The sequence below is a fragment of the Gymnoscopelus braueri genome (genome assembly GCF_963280865.1).
Source record: "Gymnoscopelus braueri genome assembly, chromosome: 10".
Classification (NCBI taxonomy): Eukaryota; Metazoa; Chordata; class Actinopteri; order Myctophiformes; family Myctophidae; genus Gymnoscopelus; species Gymnoscopelus braueri.
Window position 1 is genome coordinate 48,681,179 of NC_137611.1, and position 20,000 is coordinate 48,701,178.

The following is a 20,000-nucleotide window of genomic DNA, read 5'->3' on the forward strand; positions in this document are numbered from 1 at the left end:
GAAACACTCAGCTTGTTTTACAAGGCCAGAGTGACATTAACAAGCAGTGCAGATGTCTCATTTCCAACTCTGACTTAGCAATGGAGCTCTTCAATTATTGTCACAGCTCTGTGTTGAAACACAAACACAGCCCGCATGTCTGGATATCAGGAATGACTGTAAGTACAGTATGACCCTGGTCTTATGTCAGCATAGCTTATCACACAGCAGGCTACAGACACAACTAATACATTACAGCGTCTGACAAGCAAAACGTACGTATCGTTGCTGTCGGGCAGAAACCTCTTATCTCCATATTTCAGTATGTCTTCTTCGTAAATGAATGCCCTACTTAATCATACTACAGTGTCATACAAAAGTAGCAAAAAAAAAGCAGATCTACAAGCTCACGACACGTTGAGTGAGCTTGTAGACGGGCTACTTTTTTGCAATTTTATTTAAGTTAAAGTTAAGGTGGTTAAGTGTGGGTGTGCTTGGCGTGTGTGCGTGTGTGTGTGTGTGTGTGTGCGCACACCTGTGTGTTTTCCAGAAATGACACAGGATGTGTATGCGTTGTGATGTTACAGTGACATGTCAGCCATGTCAACATGACCATGGAAGGAGGTCGTGTGATGTCTGGTTCTTCCAAGACACCAGAGGTCACGTTCTAATGTGACCTTGAGAGAGAGACAGACAGACAGACAGACAGACAGACAGACAGACAGACAGAGACGCAGACAGAGACACGGACAGAGAGAGAGAGACAGACAGAGACGCGGACAGAGACACGGACAGAGAGAGAGAGACAGAGAGAGAGAGAGAGAGACAGACAGACAGACAGACAGACAGACAGACAGACAGCACCTTTTTTGAATACTTTATTACTATTAGTCAGAAATATAAACAGCACGTGGCACAGGCTGAAAGGATAACACAGAAAAGTGCTGGGGATTTGTTTCCATTGTGGTCCTATGTATTCAATTCATCAACATAGCATACAAAAACACAATAGTACATGTCATCAAAACACTATGTACAAAAGAGAAAAAGGAAAAACGGCGGCAGTGAATGATACCTTTCTATGGGCATTTACATTTACTGATACAGTAGATCAAGCCAATTTTGAAAGAAACTAGTGAATACATACTCTTTTAATGGCTGGTGTCAGGGCATATTACACATTTTCTTTTGAAAATAGCAGATCTACAGGCTCACAAGCTTGTGAGCTTGTAGATCAGCTATTTTCAAACAGCCGCTGCATAATACAGTAGGTGCTCATGTGGCCCTATTAGACTATTCTATTGGGCCTGTGTTTTCATTGACCCGGTTGCTTACGTCTCTCACAAAACCTGGCAACACCGATGGAGTTATATTGATCCTGGTCGCCTTGTCTTGTGGCGAAGTGTTTATGGTCGCGGTCGACACACACACGGAACGTCAAGATCTTAAAATAACCTTTTTCAGAAAACATCACGTTCTTTGAAAGACGCTTGTAAAAATATCTCGTGGTCAGGGCGGTTTTTTGGGTCTCTTTGTGTGTCTTGGACGGATCCGCCGCTCGTTCGTTACGCCAGCCAAGAACTCGGCAAAGAATGCTGAGTTTGGAAGAAGAAAGGTTTATTCAAACCTCTTGGTGTTCAGCTTGTGACCCGAGTGACACTGTGACAGGCAAACACATCCACGACCTGCAGCCAGACCCGTGTCAGTCATGATTTGGCTTTTTTTTTCTTTTGTGAGCTTGCAGATCTGCTGCTTTTGATGCTTTTGTGTGACGTTGTAGTATGACCGAGTAAGGGCATTAATTTACGAAAATACACAAAAAGTTAAACTTTGAGATAAGAGGTTGCTGCCCCAAGACAGTAACGATATATTAAAACCCATTCAGACCGGGAACGCATCTGTGTCATTTTTTGATTTCTTTGGCTATTCAAAAATAGCAGATCTACAAGCTCATAGCGTGGCACAGAGTACCGCGCTATGAGCTTGTAGATCTGCTGTTTTCTAAAACACATTCTAAAAAACATTTGTAAACCAAATCTTTGCTTTGGGGGTCCCTGGAACAAAACATTTTGAGATGGGGGGTGGGGGTCGGTGGACAAATACATATAATTTTGGGGGTCCTTGACATGAAAAAAGTTTGAGAACCAATGATGTATAGCAATTTTTTTTTAGGATTTAGAAGACATTTGTAGAAAGTTTTCAGTTACAAATGGTCACTTTAAAAACTATATATACATTCAAACTAAAGATGTGCATGAATTTTCACCACAAAAAAAATGCAGATCCTCAAGCTCATTGCGGCACTCTGCGTCGCACTCAGTTTTTTAAAACTGTACTCAAGTACAGTTACTTGAGTAAAATGTACTTGGTTACTTAACACCATTGCAAAATGACCCCTGAGCCACCTCTGCTCTGTGAGAATGTTGACTTTAAAACACTTTGTCCAAAAAAAAATGTAATCTGGTGACTTGTTTTAAAAGAACAGTGAACTTGTTTTGACACTAGAATTTTCATAACCTTTCCCCCCACACACACACACACAGCAGTGCGTTCATTCATGCATCTACCCCACTCACGTACGCAACACTGGAGCCTGTTGTTTCTCAAACAACTATAGAATATGGAACTTAACCCTTTAAAACCGGGAACGCATCTGTGTAACCACTTAAACCATTATTGCGAACGCAGCAGAAGGAGGCGCCTCCGCGCAAGTGGAGCTTACTATGAAACCGTGCTCGGCTTGTGTGTCTGTCTGTGTGTCTGTGTGCAGTATGTGTGGAGCCTGCCCCTGGGTGAAATATAGCAGCTACAGTCACGTACCATACATCAAATGAAAGCTCTTTGAAAACTGAACACACCTGTCAAGGTTGCGTTTAAGCCCGCCCCTTCCCCCGGAAGCCACGCCCCGGAGAAGGCTCCTAAAAACTCCCCATTGAAACCCCATGTTAAATGAAAAGTGCCCGAATCGCTCCGAAACTTTTTCTACCCCCCCTAAGTGGGGGTCTACGAACAAATACTTCGGGCTCGGATTTTGGCTCCGCCCCCCGGAAGTGGGTGAAACAGGCACTTCAAACACTTTGTTGAATTGTTCAAAAACATTCAAAGTTTTTTTTTCCTGAATTTGTATTTTTCTAAGATGCTCCTTTTAATGCAGAATTGTTTAAATTTTTTTAATTATTATTTTTTTGTTACTTTGTTTTTTAATAATTTGTTTTCATTAAATTTTCTTTTTTTTGGCGTTCGCTTCCCGCGTTCGCGCGTCTTACTTGTTTTATACTTTGGCTATTCAAAAATAGCAGATCTACAAGCTTGAGCTTGTGTGCAAATCTTTGAATATATATATATATATTTTAAAGCGAACATTTTTAACTCAAATATTTGCTTCCTGGGGGGTCCCTGGAACAAAATATTTTGAGATGGGGGTCCACGGCCAAATACATATAATTTTCTACATTGTTTGTACATTTGTAGAATCCCCAGAAGCAAAGATTTGAGTTACAAATGTTCGCTTAAAAAAAAAAAAAAATCACTCTGCTATTTTTGTATATCTGCTATTTTTGATTAGCCAACGTATAAAAGGTTAAAGTGGTCAGAATTATTGTGACGCTATATTAACTACTTTTGCTGGGGACCCCCTGGAACCCCCCCCACTGGTTTAATGGTTCATAATAGTAATCTCTCTCTCTCTCTCTCTCTCTCTCTCTCTCTCTCTCTCTCTCTCTCTCTCTCTCTCTCTTTCTCTCTCTCTCTCTCTCTCTCTCTCTCCATCATGTAGGTGTACACCTACAAACAGAACACGCTGACCAGACAGAAGGTCCAGGCCATGGACCCCAGCAGCATCAGAGGTGTGGAGGACATGGCCTGTCTGGAGGACCTCCACGACGGAGCCATCATGCATAACCTGTTCCTGCGCTACCAGCAGAGGAACATCTATGTAAGTCCCTTATATCTAACATCCATTGTCGTTCAGAGATTATAATGTTTTTAAAGAAGTCATGACATGGCTTTATTGCTAACGTTTTTAGCTAAAGTTTAGCTCAGAAACAGGGGTGTGTTTTTCGTTTCGCGTCCGGGCTATGGGATCTACACACACTGCACTACTCAGAGCGCATAGCGCAGGCTGAGAGAGAGAGGAAGCGCGAGGGGAGCAAGTCTAGCGGTTGCTTTGCTTATTTCTCACCTCCAATGTTTTCAGATACACATTTTGATGTACTGTTTAAGTTTGAAACGAGTAATGCACCGTCTGGCCGTCATCTTGAGTTGGATAAAGAACGTCAACGTAGCAGCCCAAGAGTGTGAGTGGAGGAACGTGAGCTATGGGAATCAAACAGGTGTATGAAATCAAGATTCATTTGTATTCATAAGGGTCTATCTATTCTATGTCATCACGCAGTACGTTTGCACATGTGTGTGTGTGTGTGTGTGTGTTCATTATCGAAAATGCGGTCAACTGAGGCAAGGTTTGGGAATCCATGCCTGTTAGGTGTTTAGCTGCACCTCTGGAAATGGTGGTACATCAGGTATAGCTGCAGCTAGAATCCTCTATGTTGAATGCATGGTTGCATGATCGAATGGACTTTTGTACAGGCGGTTTCTCCACTTTTCCCAGCTTTTGAGTCTGTTGCCTTTCACTTATTCGTATTTCTTTACCTTTTGTGTTAAATCCCTCCACTGTATGATAGATTATCTTTCAAACATCATTAGCCTATCTGAGGGAGAGAGAGGGGAACCTCCAACCATATCAAGATGTGGTCAAGAAGACTTCTACCGTCCTGTCCTATCATCACAAACCTTTCAAAAACACTTACAGTATATATGCGGGCATATGTACTGTAAGTGTAAACCCAGCATCACGGAACACCTCTCAGAAACAACATCCAAAGCAGATGTGGAACCTTCTCTTGTGTCAATGCAAAGAATGTCCAAGCCATGGTTGAAAGTTGCTCAATCATTGCATAAGGTTTAGACATTTCGTCTAGACAAACACAGATGAGAGGAGAGAGAGGGGCACTGCAGGGGAGTGTGTGTGTGTGTGTGTGTGTGTGTGTGTGTGTGTGTGTGTGTGTGTGTGTGTGTGTGTGTGTGTGTGTGTGTGTGTGTGTGTGTGTGTGTGTGTGTGTGTGTGTGTGTGTGTGGGGTGGGGGGGGGGGGGTCCCCTGAAATCCGAGAGCAGGTTGGTGAAGACAGGAGGTGTTTGAGGTCACGTTACTGTGGAATGTTCTGCTGGAGAGTGGTTCTGTCTGTCTGGCGGCGTTAAACACCTCACGTCTCAGACCAAGATGATCAGCCATTTTCATTATTGCATTGCTGTCGGGCAGAAACCTCATGTCTCCATATTTCAACTATTCAAGTGTGACAAACAAAAGTAGCGAAAATAGCCGATGGACAAGCTCACAGCGCGTCACAGCGCGTCACAGCGCGTCACAGCGCGTCACAGCACGTCACATCGTGGCGCGTTGCGTGCTTGTAGATCGGCTATTTTCATTATTTTAAAATGATAATAAAATAGGAACGGTTTTGGCCGTACAAGATTTTGACCCGAGATCGACATAAATAAATAAATACAAATTTAAAGAATAAATCTACTAACTAACAAGATCTACAAGCTGAACTTACAAGATATACTAAATAAATAAATACACGTAATAATAACATTTAAAAAATAGAAATGAATGTTCAGTAGTGTTTCTATACAGACGCCAGGATGTCAACATGGACTCATGTCATCTCATCCTGAGGTGTGTGTGAACTCACGTCTTTCTGTGGAATGTTCCTGTAGAGTGTATGTATCTGGGAAAGCGTCTGTCTCATTTTTTATTTAAACCATTATTTTATACTTGGCTATTCAAATCCAAATCATTGAATATTTGTATTTTTAAAGTCATCTTTTTTAGTAAAATCTTTGCTTCTGGGGGGGGGGTGGGGGGGGTGCCTGGAACTAAATATTTTGATATGGGGGTCCGCAGACAAATACATATAATGTTTTGGGGGGTCCTTGACATGAAAATGTTTTGAGAACCCTAATATTTATTAACATAAGGATTTAGAAGACATTTTTTAGGATCGGCCTCAGGTCTTAAATGGGTTGGACTCCCCTCAGACAGGTGGAATGTTGAGTGATTAGACTTGATGTTCCCTGCGGATATTCTGTCAGAGAGAACAGAAACTAATCCATAATGTCTGGGGTGTCCCTCCGCGTGGTTTAACACCCAGAACCTGTGTGGACGTATATCCATTATATAATGGTACAAAGGCAGGTACGGGTGCAAAAGTGAATTTAACTAATCAATTTAATCGATTAGCTTTGATTTAAAAGAACTGAGTTGCAGCAGAGCTGCAGTTTTCAGGGAGTTTGTGAGCATAACAACTGAACAAGATCACAAATGTATTTTTGCCCCAAACCATTCAAAGCGTTATTAGCCAACAGTACTATTTTGAAATCAAGTCTTTGACATAAAGCGAGCCAGTGTAAAGTAAAAATATAATTAAAGAAAATGTTAACTGAATTCACCTTCTTGGTATTATTAAGCAGTGTTCTGAATCAACTGCAGTCGTCTGATGGAATTTGGGAGACCTGTAAAGACACCGTTACAGTAGACAAGTCTACTGAAGATGAACGCATGTTTTGTAAATCTCAGTCCTTCGGTCTTCGATATATCATCACGGTGATATTCTGAAGATCGGTTTGTTTGGGTATAGCAGCAATGTGGCGCGTACGTATTAGACAGTGGCGAGAGACCTGGGTTTACCTGTGAACTGTACTCAACAACAACAGACTGCGATCACATGCACAGAGCCGCTTTGCGCAGTAAGCTAATTAGCAAACAAAGGAGCTTTGTTCTTCACGACGCGGGCCGTCACACACACACAAACACACACACACACACACACACACACACACACACACACACACTAGAAAGAATCCTTACAGCGTTCTTTTTTTGCAGACATCTCGTCTAGGTTTTTCACCTAACCTAATTAACCCACGCTGAGCAAGCGTTTTTTTTTTCTCCCGAAAAAAATGCTGGGACACAAAGTCGATGCCATCCGCGTGCATTTAGCCATGGTGGTAACCTTGGTAACCTTTGACAAAAAAGAAAATGCCATCCCGTAATCACGTCTGAATGCTCCCGTATGGTCCCAATTATCCAATCAATTCATCATGGCTGCCACCGCCCGCCTCCATTGGTCTACTACACCCACAGCAGAGGAGAGGCAGGCATGTAGGGTTATTTCTCTCCTCTCCTTCTTTCAAACGCTGAACGGAGGCAGTGGAAATGAAAGGAGAGGGTTTGGGTGAAAAGGGGTTTTCTGGTAAACCGAGCGACCAGGGGTGGAACTGTGAGAACTGTGGGTCTGCTAGAGTACGTCACTGAAGCCAACGTGTGGATCTGTTCCAAAACGGCCACCTGGCTTCACCATGAGCCATAGAAACACAAGTTTAAAGGGATAGTTCACCCCCAAAATGAAGGTTTTTGTTTTTTTCCTATCAATTACTCACCCCATGTCACATTCCTGATCGAATATTCCATCAGTTTGATTAACTGAAGGAAATAGGATGAAGACAAACTTCTACTGTCCAGGTTATAAGTGAATGTTTCTTGTTTTTTAATCGCTCTTGCTAAGTTTGGCCTCCTATTTACTTCAATGGGGTGAGTAATTGATAGAAAAGGTTGTTTGGGGGTTTGAACTATCCCTTTAACTTATATTGTGCTGAGCAGATCAATGGTCACAGAGCTATGGCCACTTGAAGTGTCAAACACTGCTGTAACACTGGTAGTGCCCCATATGTGTGCAATTTAGTATTTTTTGGTGTGACTACTCTCATGCCAGATCCCTGAATAGTGTTTGTGCAAAGTTTGGTGGCTGGTGCTGATCATCTCATGTACCGCACAACTGGGTCAAACTTGATTTGCTAAATAAATCTTAGTGTTTGTTTTAAGCTACTTGGGTTAGCAGCATTATTCACACTGAGTCAGTGGTTCTCAATCTTTTCAGACAGCGACCCCCGAAATAATCGAACTGGGGACCCTCCCACCCTGACAAGCACTTGGAATTGTAGGAGTTGAGGCATTACATTTTGTTTGACTGGGTTCCACAGATAGATATTGTGAAAATAATATATCGGCTGTTTTGTTTTGCCTATTTCTTAGGTAATGTTTGACAATTTGTTATAGTATAGTTTGTTGATTATGTTTGACGGACGCAGTAATGGTCTTATTTCTATTTTTATTATATATATATTTTTTCCTTTTAGAAGTATTAAAAAGGTCTTAAAAGTCCTTAAATTGTCACTTTAGAAATGTGCAGATACCCTGTATATACCTAACCCTTTGAAACAATCACTTAAGAATCATCATTTCAAAAATACCATTTTGACTCTGGATTGACAGACAAGCAGCAAAATACATCCCTGCTTGTCCCACAAAAACCAAAGATTGTGAAAACGTCAAAATATGTCCTCTGTTGTGACATGAGTGCCTTGTTTTGCAGAAGTGCGAAACGTATGATTTTGTGATATGCAATCCTATCTTAACCTCAGTCACATTCTTCACAGTCACATTTAAAACACAAAAATAAGTCGCTGAGTTATCGCTTGTTTGTGTTTCAAGGACAAGTACAGGGTTTGGGTTGGTTTCCAAAGATGATGTTTTATCCAACTCAAACAGCACAACACCATCCATCACAACATGCTGCTGTGCCAAACAAAAACTAAAGGTTATGAAGCATATTTTTCATATGTTCATGTCTGTTGGACGCAAGATTATGGTTTTTCAGCACAAGAATGTTATCGGTCAGTACTATGGCAGGACAGGCAAGGATGTAAGGCCGGCAAGGACGCAAGGAGGCAAGGATCGGCTGGCCAGGATGCAAGGACATGCTAGGATCTGAGGAGGCAAGGAAAGGATAGGATCTGAAGAGGCAAGGACAGGATAGGATCTGAAGAGGCAAAGACAGAATAGGATCTGAAGAGGCAAGGACGCGTGATTTGGGACCGCACTGGGGATTTGGGGAAACCACGGATAAATAGATGGAGACGGCGGTCTTGTGCATCCGTTCGCTGTCAACTGTCATTGTGAAAATACGCTAGTCTGTTCTCTCTCTCTCTCTCTCTCTCTCTCTCTCTCTCTCTCTCTCTCTCTCTCTCTCTCTCTCTCTCTCTCTCATATAATCATCTCTTGTACTTTTACTCCATTACAATTATTAGAACACTTTAGTTACTAATTACTTTGTAGATTTTGATTATTATTACAAAACATACATTAACCACTTCAGCCCTATATATATTTTGGCCATTTGAATCTACAATCCACAAGCTCACAATGCCTTGCGATACGACGCATTGTGAGCTTGTAGATCGGCTCCGGGGGCGTGGTTTCCCCAAATCCCCAGTGCGGTACCAAATTACGCGGCAAGGACAGGCTAGGATCTGAAGAGGCAAGGACAGGCTAGGATCTGAAGAGGCAAGGACAGGCTAGGATCTGAAGAGGCAAGGACAGGCTAGGATCTGAAGAGGCAAGGACAGGCTAGGATCTGAAGAGGCAAGGACAGGCTAGGATGCAAGGAAGGTAAAGATGCAATGAGGCAAGGTCCAGGACAAGTCAATGCACCTAAGTCAAAACTCTTCTTTTCTTCCCTGGCATGATAATGTAGCCTATAAAGTGCTTTGATAGCCTACTGTAAATATGGAAGAAAAGGTAGATACGTAAGTATTTCTTGTACATCTAATTTTTCCATCGTTCGATGTAATTCCAGAGACTGTTAGGGTATCATGTTGTTGTTCCAAAGCTAGCATGCTGGTAGTAAATGTTCTGTCTCATAAGTTGGGCAACATGGCTGCATGCGTTGCTTCCGCCAAGACACGTTAACACCTGCCAACACTCCATAAAGACCACCGTCCCTTCCAAACACAACCAGACCCTTTTGGTACTTATGTATATTTTGGTGCCAATACTCTTGTGCTTTAACTCAGGTGAATTTCGAATACAGGACTTTTACTTTTAACAGTAGTATTTCTACATTTTGGTATTGATACTTGTACTTACGGTAAGTAGAAAAAATGTGAGTACTTCTTCCATTACTGCTCTCACCGAGCTCTGAGATCTATTGCTCTTGGCTGACAAACAAGGACCCGATTCACAGGCGTCCAGGTTACATGCCTGATTTAAGAGAACTTTTTTTGTGTGGAAAAAAAAACACAATGTGAAAGAAAAGAAAAAAAGGTTGAACGTCTGCATCGAAGGATAAAAGCTTTCTTTTAACTTTCTTTTATTTATTTATGTTTTAAAGGAGTAGTTCACCCAAAAAAAATCTTATTTTCTATCAATTACACACCCCATGAAGCCTTGAATTGTGTACTTGCACACAATATTTTCAGATAGGGGTCCGTGGCCAAATACATATTAACACATTGAGTGCCAAAACTATATACCTTTTTGCAAATACACCCGTGGAGTGCCAACAATCCTAAAAAACGTACATATATACGGTTTTCTTACCTTTTTGTTTTTTGCGTTTTTTCCACAAGGGGGGGGGGGGGGGGGGGGGGCTAGCGCAGCCCTGGAATCCCCCATGAACACTCTAAGAAGTAAGGGACAGATGGATCACCGTGCCAAACAATCTCGCTCCCATCCGCTTCCATTCTATCTCCTGGCTAAAAACCTCTGTATCTCCTTAACTTTTTACAGTGGGCAAAACGCGTCATTCTCGATGCGCGATCGCTCTGCAATGGTGACTCGCGTGAGACATGTTGTTGTTTCAGGCTTTAGCCAGGAGCATCGCGCAACCTACACGCATGCTTTTTTTTTCATGGATCGCTCGTCGTGGAGTCTACAGATTTAAACAGCACAATGCAGCGCAACGGTGAGATTTCTGGCACCGAACGTAATCTGTTATTATAAAATTCTGGCACCCAATGTGTTAATTTGGAGCTCCTTGTTTGAAAACCACTGGTTCAACCAACATTAGGAAGCAAGCCCCAAATAAGCAACTACACTTTCTTCCAAAAAAAACGCAACCCGCATATTTACAAGCAACTTTACAGGAAAACAAGCCCAAAGTCGCTTATAATAAGCAGACGTGGCAACACTGACAGGGACCCTGTGACACCAGTGACATAAATATGAGAATGTGTTGTTTCTAACTGTGTTCTTCCTACTTACTGTAATCGCATTTATAGAAAATGTGCTGAAAATAGAGCGACTTTTGGGAAATAGTAATCCTTAGTAAATTGGATAATGTGGAAGAATGTACATTTGTCCACGTTTCAGCTCGGCGTGATGTGGACAGAATGTCGCCTTCCACAGGACCACAGGAACCCACAGAATAACAGCGTCTGACACTGTGGTTGTCGGTTGAAAACCTTGCATGTCCAAAACTGTCACTTGTCAGGAAATGTATAACAAGAAAAATAACCTGCGTTCCAATGGGTCTAATGTAGTTATTATTTAGCCACAAGCTCTTGTTAACATTTTTCATTGGTTCCATATTTATAAAATCCATACACAAACGTAACCACTTCAACAAAAACTGTAATAATGGCCAAAAAATAGCAGATCTACAAACTCACAACGTGACGCGTTGTGAGTGTCCTGTCCTGTCCCAAGTCAGCTCTGGTCTAAGCCAATTAATTAATGGGCTAGTTTAAAAAAAAAAAAAACATTTCAAACTGTTTGGACAATTTTTTTTTGGAATGTCAGGTTGAAAGTGTAACATATTTTAAAATTGCATATAAACATGTGTAAGGTGTGTGTCCGTGTGTGTGTGTGCACGTGTGCTGTGTGCGTGTGTGCGTGTGTGCGTGTGTGCGTGTGCGCGTGTGCGCGTGTGTGCGCGTGTGTGTGTGTGTGTGTGTGTGTGTGTGTGTAGCCTGCAGGTTAACTGACAGTCTGTGAGCTGTTTGATTCTAACCAGCTGTGCTGTGGAGTGGAGCTGTCAATCATCTCCTCTGTGCAATGGAAGCACCCCCATTGTACACACACACACACACACACACACACACACACACACACACACACACACACACACACACACACACACACACAGACTCTCTCTCTCTCTCTCTCTCTCTCTCTCTCTCTCTCTCTCTCCTTTCCAAACAAACCTTTTCTCCATTTTGACTTTTGCTGAGTTTTGAGGGTGTGTTGGGTTATGTTGTCTTTGTGTGTGTGTGTGTGTGTGTGTGTGTGTGTGTGTGTGTGTGTGTGTGTGTGTGTGTGTGTGTGTGTGTGTGTGTGTGTGTGTGTGTGTGTGTGTGTGTGTGTGTGTGTGTGTGTGTGTGTGTGTGCGCGTGCGCGTGTGCGTGCGCGTGTGTGTGTGTGTGTGTCTTTACTCCATCCATGTCTCAGACTGTATATGACATCATTAAATGACAGGAAATTCCTTCATTTGGTCAATTAGTCTCCGTTTCCTGTTGAGAGTCCATTGGTCAGAAAGCTATGATGTATGCATAATTTAACATAAAGTTAACCCACACACACATTCCATCCCTACCCCCCCCCCCCCTCACACACACACACACAAACTTACATGTTTGTATTTCTATACTTGTGAGGACATCAACATTCCAGGACGCCATTGAAAATAGCTGAAAGTAGTCAAACAATAACCACACAATAGCAGATCTGCAAGCACACAATGCGGCCCGCTGCGACGTGTTGTGAGCTTGTAGATCTGCTATTGTTCGCTGAGCTTGTAGATCTGCTATTGATCTGCTTTAGTTTGTATAAAATAGTGGAAAACTGTAACCCTAACCCTATACACCTAACATCTAATCCTAACGCCTAACCCCAACCTGAATCTTTTCCCAATTTTAAACCTATTATTATTCTAAAGAATGCAACCATAAAACAACAATTAATTTCCAGGAAAATGGTCCTCACAACGTCTATTTCTCAGATATACTTGAGGGGGTATTTGGTCCTCACAAGTATGGCACACACACGCACACGAATGTGCGCACACACTACTCTTCTTCAGTAACACTCATTTAGTTATTTTATGCTCTTTTATTTAGTGACCAGCAGTGGCAACAGATGTTTGACCTGGAGCCGTCCTCAGCTGTGATAATTGCATTAAATGATAATTCTTAATTAGATTCATTATCACCTTGAGGAATTGTCTCCAGTTGAAACATTCATTGTTTCAACGCTGCTGTTGCTGGGTCAATAAATAAAGGAGCATAAAAGGACTTGTGGCCTTGAGGGGGTTCCAGGGGGTCTGGGGGTTCCCCAAAATGTTTTAACTTAGCATCACAATCATTTTAACCCCTTTATCCATATTTCATACGTTGGCTATTCAAAAATAGCCGATCTACAAGCTCACATCGCGTCACTTCTTGCCGCGCTGCGAGCTTGTACATCTGCTTTTTTTGATCATCTTTGAAAGATCTTTAAAGAAATCTTGAATAATTTTGAAATTTTTAACACAAATCTTCTCTTCTGGGGGTCCCTGACACAAAACATTTTCAGATGGGGGTCCGCGGCCAAATACATATAAATTTGAACCAGCGCCCGCTCTGCTGGGCTGTGAGGATATTGCAGGTGGGCACCACCAAATAACTGGCAAAACACTAAGATTTTAACAGTGGTGGAAAAAGTGTTCAGTATCAATACTGCAATGTAGAAATACTTTGTTACACATAAACGGCCCGTGTTCAAAATGTTGCTTGAGTAAAAGTACAAAAGTAGTGGCGTCAAAATCTACTTAAAGTACCAAAATTAAAAGTACTAATGTTTGAAAATAGCCGATCTACAAGCTCACAACACGCCGCGATGCGACGCGTTGTGAGCTTGTAGATCGGCTATTTTCAAATAGCCTAGGTATAAAATAGGGCTAAAGTGGGCTAACTAGTAACTAAAGTTTTCAAATAATTGTAGTGGAGTAAAAGTACAATATTTGCCTCTGAAATGTAGTGGCATAGAAGTAAAAGTATTGAACATTGGAAATACTCCTGTAAAGTAAAAGTACCTCAAAAGTGTACCTAAGTACAGTACTTGAGTAAATGCACTTAGTTACTTTCCACCACTGGATTTGAATGATAAGCCGAATGGCTGCCGTGTTAAGTGGTCAGATGGGTGGGCTGGGAACTAGTAACTATACTCACGTTTTCCTTTTTTACTCACAAGGAATCTTCCTTAACTTATCTTATCTTACTGGGTCTTCGTCCTGATTCAAATAGTAGGATCAACAGGAAGTTGACGTTTCCTCCGTTTGTTTATGTGTTAAAAGAGAGACTTTGAGACTTTGTTTCACTGTGCAATCTAAGTTAAACACACTCAAAAACACACGCACGCACACGCACGTACACACGTACACACACACACACACACACACACACACACACACACGCACACACACACATGCACACACGCTCACCCACACCCACGCACATTGTTCCACTGTGCAACGGAAGTTAAACACACTGCAGCAAACCTCAGATTAATGTATGTTAATAATGTGTGTGTGTGTGCGTGTGTGTGTGTGTGTGTGTGTGTGTGTGTGTGTGTGTGTGTGTGTGTGTGTGTGTGTGTGTGTGTGTGTGTGTGTGTGTGTGTGTGTGTGTGTGTGTGCGTGCGTGCGTGCGTGTGTGGAATGTGTGTGTGTGCACGTGTGTGTGGGTAAGTGCGCGTCTGTGCATGTGTGTGTAAGTGCGTGTGTGTGGGTTTGTGCGTCCGTGGATGTGTGTGTGTGGGTTTGTGCGTCCGTGCATGTGTGCGTGTGTGCATGCTGCACACTGCACAGGCATGGTGACCTGCGTGTGTGCACGTGCCCCCACATTCCTTTTGGTCTCCTGACCTAAATGTGGACACATGGAGCTCGTTAGTGACGACCAATGGAATGTGCCCGCCTGGTTACATGTTTATTAGAATATGAATATTAATGATAATAATCATACCAATGGGATTAGAGAGTTTCCTGCCTCGTTAATGAATGCCCTATACTTCACCATACTACAGTGTCACACACAAAAAGCAGAACAATAGCCGATCTACAAGCTGACAAGACGTTGCATCCCGGCTATTTTTGCTGGAGTTTTTTGTTGTTGTAGTGTAAATGTTTAAGTGTGTCTGTTGTGGTTATATAAATATACTCTGTTACAAGTAAAGGTCCGGAATTCAAAATGTACTTGAGTAAAAGTACAAAAGTATTGGTATCAAAATGTACTTAAAGTACCAAAAGTAGTGCGTATTTATTATGCAGAATGTCCTGTTTCACAAGTTTCAAATGTATAACAATCTTTTGAAAATAGCTGCTGATGTGTGCCTGAAAGGTAACAGTTTTGGACATATGAGGTTTCCACCCGACAGAGACGCTATAAAGACGATCTCCAATCCCACCTCTTCACTGATAATAATATATTAAAACAAACATTAATAAACGTCAAGTTGTTTTCATAACTCAGTGGGGCCCGGGGACCCCCAGTGGTCGTTGAGGGGTGTTGTAGGGTGGTCCCCAGAACAATGAGTCAATCTAGCGTCAACACAAGTTAAACCTATTTAACCCTACACGTACCCCAGCTATTTGCAAATAGCCGATCTACAAGCTCACAACGTGCTGTTTTCAAAGGAATCTTGAACAATTTGGAATATTTATTTTAACAAGGCAAATCTTGTATGGGGGTCCCCTGGTACAACCCTGGCCTTATACAGAACATAACCGACTATAGTTCATTCAGTTTGAGCAGAAACATCAGTGGAACCAAACACTCACTGCAGATCAGATTAATGTAGTTCTTTCCTTTTATCAAACACTAAACACTGACTGCAGATCAGATTAATGTAGCAGTAAAATAAACACAATGTGAATTGAGGTTCAGTTACACTCCTCGTGTATTTAATTACACTGTCTGAGAGAGAGAGAGAGAGAGAGAGACAGACAGACAGACAGACAGACAGACAGACAGACAGACAGACAGACAGACAGACAGAGAAAGAGGCAGACAGACAGACAGACAGACAGACAGACAGACAGACAGACAGACAGACAGACAGACAGACAGACAGACAGACAGACAGAGAAAGAGGCAGACAGACAGACAGACAGACAGACAGACAGACAGACAGACAGACAGACAGACAGACAGACAGACAGACAGACAGACAGACAGACACAGAGATAAGTGATTGGGTTGTATTCACATGTATTTCATTTCCTGTCAGTGTGACCATGTGAGCGGCCTCTGTGTGTGTGTGTGTGTGTGCGTGTGTGTGCGTGTGTGCGTGTGGTGTGTGTGGTGTGTGTGTGTGTGTGTGTGTGTGTGTGCGTGTGCGTGCGTGTCCGTGCGTGTGTGTGGCTGAAGATTGAACTCAGTAATGTCAAACTGAAGATAAATAATGTTTACATGTCCGCTGTGTGTTAATGGCATCCATATAGGGAACATGAGAACGGAATGTCACATGCTTGACATCGTTGCTGTGGGGTGGAAACCGTCCAAAACCGTTCCTTTCTTATTATTTGAAAATAATAATGATAATAATAATAATAAAGTAGTGAAAATAGCCTATATCTACAAGCTGACAACGCGTCGCGATTTTTTCAATGGAAGCCAGTGAAATTGGCCAATGGCTAGAAGCTCCAATGTTATTGTCACATAACAATTTTACAGGTGTAATAAAGTGGGTGAAATGCTTTTTCGTGCACATTGTATTTTCCGTACAATTATTTTCCGTACAGTTATCTTTCGTTCCCATTCAGGGAAGTTATCTTTCGGTCTGATATTCCAAATATTCCTGATATGAGTTGAGGGAAAATATGTAAATTGTAAATATGTCGAAACGAGACACGATGATGCAAACTGACACGTGACGCTTGTCACGAGATACACACAAGAGCTGAGCGTTTTTCAGCGCTCCAATGACGCAGTGACCTGTCAATAAGTCAATCAATCAATCGTATGTTTTTGTTTCACCCTTTCCACTCCCCTCCTCTGCACAAAATGCTTTAAAAACTCATTCTTATTGTCAGACAGTTTTTTCTCGCTCGTCGGACTCACGTTTGATGACGTCAATGAATGTGTGGATCAATATCGCAAGTGGGCCCCCAAATGAAAGGCAAAACTCTAAGATTCTTTTTATACTGTAATGAAAAACTAAAATGACAGTTATGCTCGTATCCAGAGAGACTTAAATAAGCAAGGTGCATCAAATGCATAGAGACATATACTAAAATATTGAACACCAGGTATAAGTAATGAACATGGCATCTGTCTAAATAACATCTAAATTACATTTAAAGAACTTAAAGTGTACAGTATGACGGTTCCAATGGACCAAGCCGGAACACAATCAATTGATTGATCATTATAATAAACATGCTCTGAAAATGCACACGGCCAACCCATCTGACTGCTTAACACGGGAGATGTCCGAGTGGGCCTTGATCCAGAGAAGGGGCTGGAAACCTCAACCTCATTGTTTTAGGTTGTGTGTAGCTGTTTGTTTTGAAGTTGGAACGCGGAGTGAGGTTTCACCCAGCGAGGTTCATGTCCTGTAACCTCACAGGAGGGACACGGTCGCTCCTCCATAACCTTATTACAGAGACACACGTTGATGCTATCAGCGCACATTAGAGCTGCAAGTTACTACTGGCCCCAGGCCAAGATAACATGCATTAGAGAGGGAGAGAGAGAGAGAGAGAGAGAGAGAGAGAGAGAGAGAGAGAGAGAGAGAGAGAGAGAGAGAGAGAGAGAGAGAGAGAGAGAGAGAGAGAGAGAGAGAGAGAGTTGTGCTTCTTGTATTCATCTGCAGCCCATTTCCTCTCAATGTAATCATGTGACTGGTTTGTGTGTCCGTCTGTGTGGTTGAAGATTGAACTGAGTGATACATATTCCTGAGAGAGAGAGGTAGAGAGAGGTAGAGAGAAAGAGAGATGCATTACAGTCTGCTAATCTGTCTATCTCTCCATCTTCATGGCTGTGAGGTCTGTCTCTCTTCCTTGAGTCATATGCAGACAGGAGAGCATGTTAAAGTAAACACTGTATGTAACCGCTTTCAACCTGTTTTTTTTGTGGCAGGCCATTCATCATCATCGTTGTTGTCAGGCAGAAACCTTGTATCTCCATGTTTTTACTTTTTTATGTTTAGTTGTAAATTAAAGGTAGGGTAAGCGATTTATTTTGGTTAAAATAAGTGTTAAATAGCTCTATATTCTGATAGTAATCATTGCTACAGAGTGTTTGTTCAGTAAAAGGAGTCTCCCATGTCTCTCCAGCTCTTTATTAAACAGAAAATGCATGTTCAGTGTTCTCTCCTGATTGGCTTAAATGTTGTCACCTACCTGAAAATGTACTATATTCTGTTTACTAAAGAGCTGGAGAGACTCCTGTGACCAAACAAACGCTCTGTAGCAATGATTACTATCAGAATATAGTACTTTAACCTTTTGAACAAGAAATATCACTTACCGTACCTTTAATGCCCTACTTCATCATACAAGAGTGTTGCACGAAATAAGTGAAAATAACAGATGTACAAGCTTACAACGAGGCGTCGTGGGCTTCTCTCTATTTAAATCATTGTTTGAATAATGATGTGAATAATGATGTCCTTGTAATGGACTTACAAGGTTTTCACCTCAACAAGGACACATAATAAGGGCTTGACTGTTAACAACACATGAAGAGAACACATTACAAAGATGTGAGGACAGCTAAGGGGTCCTTGGCCTGAAAATCGTTGAAGACCCCTGCTCTATAGCAAGTGTAGATAGAGCTTTAATACTTACTTTAAACAAAAGAAAATCACTTACTGTACTCCACCTTTAGGCACTGTCTGTGACTCTTATATTTTCACTGTATAACTAATGACTTCACTGTAAAATACTTAGTGTAAGAGTGTGTAAGAGTGTACACATGGGTTCCATTTGTACACTCTCAGAGTTAAATGAACATTGAGGATTTGACAGTGTCCCATGGTGCATTGCTCCGCACACGTGAACATCGGGCCAAAACAGCATGGAAACATAAACAGTTGGCGACCGACAAAAAAACAGAAACCGAGGTAAATTATTTTTGGACGGGTCGCTCATGACACCACTGTGCTCCCGCTTCTGAAGCGGTGCAAGCGAGCGCCCAATTAGAGTCCTGGAATGCCGTGGCGGGCCGGCCTTAATCGGTCCAGCCAATGGGGAAGGAGGGATTCTGATGTGAGTCACCGGCCAATTAGCTCCCATGCAGGGCTGAAAGTAACTAAGTACATTTACTCAGGTACTGCACTTAAGCACAATGATTGAGGTACTTTTACTTTACTTAAGTATTTCCATTTTCCAATACTTTATTGACTTCTACTCCACTACATCTCAGAGGCAAAATATTGTACTTTTTACTCCACTACAATTAATTGAAAACTTTAGAAGTTACTTTGTAGAATTAGATCATTAATACAAAACATACATTAAGCAATTCAGGCCTATTTTATATGTTGTCTATTTGAAAATAGCAGATCTAAAAGCTCACCACACGTTGCGATGCGTGGTGGGCTTTTAGATCTGCTATCTTCAAGAGTTTGACAAATTTTGAAAACTTTGGAAAAACTTTTACATTAGGTATTCTTTTTACCTGTAGCAGAGGATTTCTCCTTTGTAGCATTGATACTTTTACTTTAAGTAAAAGTAAGTAACAAGTGGGACTACTTCATCCAAGCACTGGATGAAAGGGGGGTGGTGTGTGTGTGTGTGTGTGTGTGTGTGTGTGTGTGTGTGTGTGTGTGTGTGTGTGTGTGTGTGTGTGTGTGTGTTTGTGTGTGTGTGTGTGTGTGTGTGTGTGTGTGTGTGTGTGTGTGTGTGTGTGTGTGTGTGTGTGTGTGTGTGTGTGTGTGTGTGTGTGTGCGTGCGTGCGTGCGTGCGTGCGTGCGTGCGTGCGTGCGTGCGTGCGTGCGTGCGTGCGTGCGTGCGTGCGTGCGTGCGTGCGTGCGTGCGTGCGTGCGTGCGTGCGTGCGTGCGTGCGTGCGTGCGTGCGTGCGTGCGTGCGTGCGTGCGTGCGTGCGTGCGTGCGTGCGTGCGTGCGTGCGTGCGTGCGTGCGCGC

General features: G+C 42.2%; 1 protein-coding gene across 1 annotated transcript in view; it reads left to right on the top strand.

The window, feature by feature from the left end:
- Positions 1 to 20,000, top strand: part of myo10 (myosin X) — a 166,282-nt gene that overhangs the window by 69,263 nt on the left and 77,019 nt on the right. The window contains exon 3 of the mRNA XM_080440639.1: positions 3,755 to 3,913. Within this exon, the coding sequence (XP_080296765.1) occupies positions 3,755 to 3,913 (159 nt within the window). The remainder of the gene's footprint in view (positions 1 to 3,754; positions 3,914 to 20,000) is intronic.